General features: G+C 37.3%; 1 protein-coding gene across 2 annotated transcripts; it reads left to right on the forward strand.

Moving 5' to 3' along the window:
- Positions 1–332: 332 nt before the first annotated feature.
- LOC117324947 (S-methyl-5'-thioadenosine phosphorylase-like) lies at positions 333–6,809 on the forward strand. Of its 2 annotated transcripts, XM_033880788.1 has the most exons (9): positions 333–531; positions 3,095–3,181; positions 3,327–3,553; positions 3,704–3,806; positions 4,498–4,650; positions 5,213–5,299; positions 6,035–6,157; positions 6,568–6,610; positions 6,644–6,809. In XM_033880788.1, exons 1-8 carry the CDS (start codon positions 520–522, stop codon positions 6,607–6,609), a joined length of 834 nt encoding a protein of 277 aa, XP_033736679.1. In that variant the 5' UTR covers positions 333–519; the 3' UTR covers position 6,610; positions 6,644–6,809. The 2 variants fall into 2 exon arrangements, with proteins under 2 accessions (XP_033736679.1, XP_033736678.1); XM_033880787.1 differs by having other exon boundaries at positions 336–531; positions 6,568–6,809.
- The last annotated feature ends 2,877 nt before the right edge of the window (positions 6,810–9,686 follow it).

Consider the following 9,686-nt stretch of genomic DNA (forward strand, 5'->3'; position numbering starts at 1 on the left):
TCTCATCTATCCATATATATAAGGTAGGTGTTGTGTCACGCCCAATTTGATGTGTTTGCACCAAAATAGTAGTGCACTGGCCCTACAATGGAGAAACGTTGTGACGGGGGGGGGGGGGGGGGCCTTTAAAGCTAATGTTCCGCGTATATGAAAGGGAGACAACTGTTGCACAGGTGCCTTTCATCTCGCGGTTAGAACCACCGTATTGGCCACTGAGAACAGGGATCGATTCGACGCCGGGCATTTCGATAACTAGGTACATAGAAAGTGTTTGAACTTGATAATTGATCATTTTCAATATATTCCATTTTTTTTTGTTAGATAATCAGTTACAATCCATAATACGAATCTTGCAAATCTGTTTGTAAAGTTTTAGCCACAAAATGGAAAGCTGGCTGAGGCACACGTGGTTTCACTGCTGTTATAAACTATCGTTATCTAGACTACTAGGCCTTGTGCATCGTAAACAACTGGTACACAGGTGTCTCTACACAGCTGTCCCACTATAACCGTGAAAGGATGTCGGTGAAGGTAAGCAAACTGCTAAGAAACAATGGATAAAACTCATTGAAACGAATCGATTTGTTAGGGTTAGCTTAAAGCTAACCCGTACACCGGAAATTGGTAATAAGAAGGCGGAGAAGGAACGGTAGCCGAGAAGGAACACCTTGGGGCTGTTTTATGTGGACAAACCGGTTTGCCAGTTTTAAAATGTAATATTTCAAGCATATATCTTGACGGACCTGCAAATGTTAATACAGGCCTTGGGAGTCTTTGTCAAGGCTCGTCCGAAAACAATATAAACTCATCAGGTCCACAGGTACTTGTGGACATGATTATGATATTTCTAATTCAAATGTTTCATTATAGACGAGTAAATTATTGTATTACAGTCGCATGCTTAATTTGAAAAAAAGTATCGTACCTCTGCCTTATAAATACTAAAAGGTAAGCAAGTAAAAGATCGAAAATCTAGGTCACTGCCTACCCTCTCGAGGAAATCCCTGTTCTCCCTGAAATATGCATTGCTTTACTCTTACAAGCCTTTGTGTCATCGATTCAGAAATTATATTTCTTCTTAGCTGGCCATCATTTATTAACTGTTGTGCACGCATTACTCGGAAATTTATATCCGAACTCAAATTAAGCTACGATCACAACAACCATTCAGTGTTCCTTTACGGAAGTGACGACAACACAGCTAGTAATGGCGTTAACACCAGATGCAGTCCGAAATTAATATTTAAATTTCGCAGATATAATTTACAAAATAATGTTTCGGACTGCATCGGGTGTTAACGTCATTACTAGCTGTGTTGTCGTCACTTCCGTTCCAGGGGTAACAGCGATGCTTGTGGAGCAAGGCTGAGTATTTTCCTTGCAGGGGTTTCATTATCATTTAATTTAGAAGGTACCATTTCAGACCTTGGGTCCCTACATGGGCGCCAATGTAACAGAGCGCAGGATTAATTTTATATAAATCACTGCCTCTGCCAGGGATTGAACCCAGGACCTCTGGCTTACTAGTCTTACGCTCAACCGATCGAGCTAAAGAGATGATCTCTCTAGCCGAGCGGTATATTGCGGCTAGTATTTACCAAGGTTATATACTCCAGCAAAGAACTCGACCTCAAGTTTCCAGGGGTAACAGCGATGCTTGTGGAGCAAGGCTGAGTATTTTCCTTGGGTCCCTACATGGGCGCCAATGTAACAGAGCGCAGGATTAATTTTATATTAATCACTGCCTCCGCTAGGGATCGAACCCAGGACCTCTGGCTTACTAGTCTTACGCTCAACCGATCGAGCTAAAGAGAAGATCTCTCTAGCCGAGCGGTATATTGCGGCTAGTATTTACCAGGGTTACATACTCCCCCTCCAGGAAAGAACTCGTCCTCGAGTTACCAGGGGTAACAGCGATGCTTGTGGAGCAAGGCTGAGTATTTTCCTCGGGTCCCTACATGGGCGCCAATGTAACAGAGCACATGATTAATTAAATATAAATCACTGGCTCCGCTAGGGATCGAACACGGGACCTCTGGCTTAATAGTCTTACGCTCAACCAAGCGAGCTAAAGAGAAGATCTCTCTAGCCGAGTGGTATATTGCGGCTAGTATTTACCAGGGTTACACATTCATCATATGCAACTATTGTCCCTTAGCTTCAAACCTATTTAGTGATCCATATTTGTTGTATAAAATGTATATGTGATTGTTTGACTCTAAGGCTAGTACTACAATCATGTACAGAGACAGTTGAAGATGACTAATAACTCACTCACCTTAACATTCATGATGTCATTTGTTATAGTCTTTGACTGCTACTGATGGTTCTTATACTAAGTTGACTTGTATTAACTTCCAGTCATATCCTGCCATAAAAAACATGCAGAGTTAAATTTCCTAGGGTGGTACCTCCTGATTTGGAGGTGTTCAGTGTTAGATCTATAAGGATGATGGCATTCATATGAGAATCCAGGTGTCCACAACTCTGTTCGATAACATGCATCCTCGTAGTCTGGTTCATGCTCTCTTCTTAATGTGTTTCCTAATATGTCCTGTAGTGTTGTGATGATTTCTTGGAATGCAACAAACTTTCCAAGATCTAAATCTTACTGTCCACAACAGGTCTTGTATTGATTGACCATGTCTGATCTCTCACATATGATATTCATGTTTTACAAATTGGCTAGCTGGTGACATGTACATATATGCTTCGGTTTGATTGCCAACAGCGAAATCAGGAAATTATGAAAAGGATAAATATAATTTTGTGTTATGTACAGCTATTTGCTTTAATGAACATGCCATACATCCAATTGTCAAAACCCTATACACTATACACCTTGTCATTTTCATTTTTTCTTTGTAAAGCATTCAAAACAATAACAAATTAAAGCCATCAGCCATACATATCAATGTATATACAACTATAATACATTCAAATGTAGCTCAGGAGATGTTAATCATCTAATATCATTATAGTCATCATTCAACTTCCACTGTGATTGTGTTACAAGGCAACATATGTTCAGTACTATACACATATCCATTCAAATAATGTCTTACGTTTTTGCACATTTTCATTTCATTGATAGATAGGCATTATTGGTGGATCAGGACTTTCCAACCCAGACATTTTGAAAAATGGAGTTGAACAGGAAGTTGAAACACCATTTGGAAAGGTATATATGTATATCAACTGCACTTTATTTAAGCTCTTATTTGGATGTCTATGCTATACGAATGTATTAAACCCATACTTTTCTACTTAGGAAGATTGACAAGTTTAAAACTGATATAACACATTAAAATGTTGACACTTTTCAGCCATCTGACTCCCTGAAGACAGGCGATATTGCTGGAGTGCCATGTGTGCTATTAGCGAGACATGGACGTTCCCACTCCACCATGCCCACCAACGTCAACTACAGGGCTAACGTATGGGCTCTCAAACAGGTCGGATGTACCCATCTTGTGGTAACCACTGCATGCGGGTCCCTACAGGAAAACATACACCCTGGTGAAATTGTAATTCTGGATCAGTTCATCGACAGGTTTGTACATGGTCAGATAATCTTAAAAATTATTCAAACTAACCCCATCATTCAATTTCTGTATTTTTTCTGTTAATAAATCTTTAAAATATTGTTTTTACGTATATATAATCCAACATGAACTATAGGAATGTTATTTCTTTTCTGCAGAACACAGAAAAGAATACAGACATTTTTTGATGGGTCAGAAAATGCCCCACCTGGTATTTGTCACATGCCTATGGCTAAACCTTTTTGTGGCAGAACAAGTCAGGTAAATAAAAGTCCAATGCTGTGCATGTTTATATACATGTTATATACATGTTAATATACTTGTTTATATACATGTTTATTCAGAAGCATTTGGTGTTTCCAATGTCAGATTTTGATTGCTTCACCAAAGTGATGACATTCTTTTCCTTCAGTCATCATCATATACCTGCATTAATCATTCCAATTCGTCAAGTGGCTTCAAATGTAATCAAGAAACTGAGACAAAGGAAGGTTTTTACCTATATCTAACATAGACTGATCTGGGTGACTGACCATCAGTGAACAGTTGGTAGCTCAGTTATTCCGTTTCTCAAGTGTCCATCTGAGGTGTTTTGAGACCGTTTGTAAAGATTTACATGTACCAAGACCTCGGTTGTAAATACAAAGTAATGTATGTTGCTTTGGGGCAAAAAAAAAGTAAGACTTAGAAAAAAGGGGAGAATTGTGTTTGGACTAAGCTGAGTATAGCTAAATAGTGAGTTCTGTCCACAGGTACAATTCCCAGTAATATTCTAGATTACACCCTTTACAGTTACAGCACATGTGAGAGATGTTAGAAACCGTGAATACATGTATGTATAAGTATTGATGTGATGCAGCTGATAATCTGTGTGAAAACAAAGTTTAAAACTAAATATGCTTTCTGTAAGCATAAAATACCGTTTTATTTATATGATTAATTCCTTTTTCAGATTTTGTATGACTGTGCAAAAGAGCTTTCCATAAGTTGTCATAAAGGGGGAACCATGCTGACTATAGAAGGGCCTCGATTTTCTTCTGAAGCTGAGAGCAAACTCTTCCGTTCTTGGGGAGCTCATTGTGTAAACATGACTACAGTACCAGAGGTAATTAAGTTATTTCCCCTGTTTTGATATCTTTAATTAGTATCATAATACAAACCTTATTACAGTGTAATGACATGTAATAAATGTACTTGAGATGAGCAATTCTGTACTTAATTTAGAAAACTGATCATAATCGATAATTGATCAATTTCCATCACAAGTGTCATCTACCAAAACTAGGTCACTCTGTCTGACCTTCATTTCATCTTTTGATGTACATCAAAGAAAAGCTTGTCCAGGCTCTATCTCCTACACTGCTAAACACTGACACTTCATCATTGGGGTATGTGTTGACCTATAGGTGAGTTGGTGTGTCCTGCAAAGGCTTTGTTATCAACTGACAAAGTTTATAAATTTGATAAGGAACATCCTTTGTGGAAGGGAAACAAATTTGGCATAATTGGTGACTAGGGCCCCGGAGGGTGGGGCCCAGTAGATGAAATTTAGCATATTCTTTAAAATCCTTCTTCCTCTGTAGAAATGAAAGGATTTGGTCCGAAGCATCCTTAGGGAAACCAATTTTGCACCACAGGCCCTCTGGGCCACTTCTTATCATTAACAGGTTGTGTTGGCGAAAGAAGCAGGACTTTCTTATGCAGCGATAGCTTTGGTTACAGATTATGACAGCTGGAGAGAAGACACTGAATCTGTAAGTTATGTTTGATGATTAAGGATCGCCACAATTTAATCACATTATTTTTTAATTAATAAGCTTGCAATATATCACAATAACTCCTCAAGAGTTAAGTTAACATCTGTCCTTGACTTGCTTAAACTATTGCTTCAGAAACATTTGAATTATGTGACATTGATGTTGGCTGTGAAAATGGTATTTGGTTTTGGTCTTTCAAACTTTCTTCCAAAGTCATTGAAAAAATATCTAGTTTCAATAATTCATCCCCAACACCAAAATCTTTGAGATTAATTAGTACAGTAGAGTGTCAATCTAAATACATGAACAATTTCATTAATAGTCAACACATGTCCAGATTTGTTAGAATCAGGTTAATGTGTCTGTGTTAACATGTATTGCCATCACATATTGTTTTATATGCCTAACGATTTTTTTAACATGTACAAAACATTTTTTTTGCATTTATTGACAAAGTTTATTAAGCATTTTTGAAAGTGTTTGAAACAAAACATTTCACCTTTGTGTTACTTTCTTTAAAGTACTTTTTTTTAAAGGGCACTGTCATCTTTTTATGATGAAAATAAACATTAAGTTTGAGCTAGTTTGAACTGTGGGGGGAGATGTATGAAACCAGAAACATACAATGATATTTTTAGGACGGTATACATATTATATAATAGCTAGATATCACAGATAAATCATTGTTTTATGCTCTTCATATTGATTACGATACAATTTTTTCTATCAAAGGTCAATGTTGAAAATGTCATGAAGACCTTCAAGTTGAATGCTGCTAATGCACAGAATGTGCTACTGAAGGCCATTCCAATGATAGGCCAGCAGGACTGGAGCGACACAATACAGGCTAATGAGGTAGGTTCTACAGTTATATACTTACACATACCTTACACAATGATTTCATGTACTTCGTTGTAAAATTTTCATAAAAAAGTTTTGGCATTAAGGATATGGTTACAACAAAACATGATAGTAGTAAATTGACATTTGACCCCTAACCCTTGAACTTTAACAGAGTGGTAACCTAAAAGAGTGTTGGACATGGCTTTATATCTTTGTATCAAAATCCCTCAAAGAATGAAGCCGTTAAGGTGTTTATAAACTTTAGGATTACAAGACAGACAAGAGTCTTCCCAGTTTCACCGGTAGGGGACTAATAAAGAAGGGTCAAAATTCGGGGTCCCCTTCCTAAATAGGAATGATTAGTAGGATATTACAGGGACACTTTCTTCTCGGTTTACATATTGACTTTTCTATCTTCACAGGATATGGTGAAGTCGAACACCATGTTACCACACTCTTACTGAGGAGGGAACCAATCGCTACCACACTCTTACTGAGGAGGGAACCAATCGCTACCACACTCTTACTGAGGAGGGAACCAATCGCTGACTTCAAGAAAATGCAACATTTTTAATCAGATTCTGCTAGAAATCAATCTCTGTGATATTTAATTAAGACAAATTTCACTGCAGTGTTGACCAATGAATGCAGTTTTTATAAACAATGTTAGAAGGTACTCTGTTATTTGGATGTGATTACCATCTCTGCACAACCCTGTGAAATATGGAAACCTGTATATACCAGACTGAACAAGATGAAAATGGATATATATTTCTGTATGAAATGACTTTGTGTAATGTAAAAACCTGCTTGTTCCTTATGAAAATACTGGTTCCCATGATCTTAAATTGGTTAAGATAGATTTGACTGAAGAAAATTAGCAGGGGAAAAAAAACAGATATCATTTTTACATGATTAAATGCCTTAAACCAAATGCTTGGATATGTGGTCTCTGAAAAACTGTCTGGAATGTCCCATAAATCCAGTAAAATGTTTCGGTACAAATCCAAACAATTTTGGTAGGACAAAGGGAAATTTAATCTTATAAGGACTGATTATTATCCTAATTTCTTCAGTGGTCGACAGTTCTGTCAGGTCATGTGTTATTATCCTAATATCTTCAGTGGTCTACAGTTCTGTCAGATCATGTATTATTATCCTAATTTCTTCAGTGGTCGACAGTTCTGTCATCATGTGTTATTATCCTAATTTCTTCAGCTGGTCAACAGTTCTGTCAGATCATGTGTTATTATCCTAATTTCTTCAGTTGTCTACAGTTCTGTCAGATCATGTGTTATTATCCTAATTTCTTCAGTGGTCTACAGTTCTGTCAGGTCATGTGTTATTATCCTAATTTCTTCAGTGGTCTACTGTAACAGTTCTGTCAGATCATGTGTTATTATCCTAATTTCTTCAGTGGTCGACAGTTCTGTCAGGTCATGTGTTATTATCCTAATATCTTCAGTGGTCTACAGTTCTGTCAGATCATGTATTATTATCCTAATTTCTTCAGTGGTCGACAGTTCTGTCATCATGTGTTATTATCCTAATTTCTTCAGCTGGTCAACAGTTCTGTCAGATCATGTGTTATTATCCTAATTTCTTCAGTTGTCTACAGTTCTGTCAGATCATGTGTTATTATCCTAATTTCTTCAGTGGTCTACAGTTCTGTCAGGTCATGTGTTATTATCCTAATTTCTTCAGTGGTCTACTGTAACAGTTCTGTCAGATCATGTGTTATTATCCTAATTTCTTCAGCTGGTCTACGGTTCTGTCAGGTCATGTGTTATTATCCTAATTTCTTCAGTGGTCGACAGTTCTGTCAGGTCATGTGTTATTATCCTAATTTCTTCAGTGGTCGACAGTTCTGTCAGATCATGTATTATTATCCTAATTTCTTCAGTGGTCGACAGTTCTGTCAGGTCATGTGTTATTATCCTAATTTCTTCAGCTGGTCAACAGTTCTGTCAGGCCATGTGTTATTATCCTAATTTCTTCAGCTGGTCTACAGTTCTGTCAGATCATGTGTTATTATCCTAATTTCTTCAGTGGTCAACAGTTCTGTCAGGTCATGTGTTATTATCCTAATTTCTTCAGCAGGTCTACAGTTCTGTCAGGTCATGTGTTATTATCCTTATTTCTTCAGTGGTCTACAGTTCTGTCATCATGTGTTATTATCCTAATTTCTTCAGTGGTCTACAGTTCTGTCAGATCATGTGTCATTATCCTAATTTCTTCAGCTGGTCTACAGTTCTGTCAGGTCATGTGTTATTATCCTAATTTCTTCAGTGGTCTACAGTTCTGTCAGATCATGTGTTATTATCCTAATATCTTCAGTGGTCAACAGATCTGTCAGGTCATGTGTTATTATCCTAATTTTTTCAGCTGGTCTACAGTTCTGTCAGGTCATGTGTTATTATCCTAATTTCTTCAGTGGTCAACAGTTCTGTCAGGTCATGTGTTATTATCCTAATTTCTTCAGCTTGTCTACAGTTCTGTCAGGTCATGTGTTATTATCCTAATTTCTTCAGTGGTCAACAGTTCTGTCAGGTCATGTGTTATTATCCTAATTTCTTCAGAGGTCAACAGTTCTGTCAGGTCATGTGTTATTATCCTAATTTCTTCAGCAGGTCTACAGTTCTGTCAGGTCATGTGTTATTATCCTTATTTCTTCAGAGGTCAACAGTTCTGTCAGGTCATGTGTTATTATCCTAATTTCTTCAGAGTTCAACAGTTCTGTCAGGTCATGTGTTATTATCCTAATTTCTTCAGCTGGTCTACAGTTCTGTCAGGTCATGTGTTATTATCCTAATTTCTTCAGTGGTCGACAGTTCTGTCAGGTCATGTGTTATTATCCTAATTTCTTCAGTGGTCTACAGTTCTGTCATCATGTGTTATTATCCTAATTTCTTCAGTGGTCTACAGTTCTGTCAGATCATGTGTCATTATCCTAATTTCTTCAGCTGGTCTACAGTTCTGTCAGGTCATGTGTTATTATCCTAATTTCTTCAGTGGTCTACAGTTCTGTCAGATCATGTGTTATTATCCTAATATCTTCAGTGGTCAACAGATCTGTCAGGTCATGTGTTATTATCCTAATTTTTTCAGCTGGTCTACAGTTCTGTCAGGTCATGTGTTATTATCCTAATTTCTTCAGTGGTCAACAGTTCTGTCAGGTCATGTGTTATTATCCTAATTTCTTCAGCTTGTCTACAGTTCTGTCAGGTCATGTGTTATTATCCTAATTTCTTCAGTGGTCAACAGTTCTGTCAGGTCATGTGTTATTATCCTAATTTCTTCAGAGGTCAACAGTTCTGTCAGGTCATGTGTTATTATCCTAATTTCTTCAGTGGTCTACAGTTCTGTCAGGTCATGTGTTATTATCCTAATTTCTTCAGAGGTCAACAGTTCTGTCAGGTCATGTGTTATTATCCTAATTTCTTCAGCAGGTCTACAGTTCTGTCAGGTCATGTGTTATTATCCTAATTTCTTCAGAGGTCAACAGTTCTGTCAGGTCATGTGTTATTATCCTAATTTCTTC

This window comes from Pecten maximus, chromosome 4, assembly GCF_902652985.1.
Source record: "Pecten maximus chromosome 4, xPecMax1.1, whole genome shotgun sequence".
NCBI lineage: Eukaryota > Metazoa > Mollusca > Bivalvia > Pectinida > Pectinidae > Pecten > Pecten maximus.

Coding starts and splice junctions, on each gene's coding strand:
- LOC117324947 (XM_033880788.1), top strand. Junction 3,807..4,497: donor TTTGTGGCAGAACAAGTCAG/GTAAATAAAAGT, acceptor TTCCTTTTTCAG/ATTTTGTATGACTGTGCAAA. Junction 4,651..5,212: donor ACATGACTACAGTACCAGAG/GTAATTAAGTTA, acceptor TATCATTAACAG/GTTGTGTTGGCGAAAGAAGC.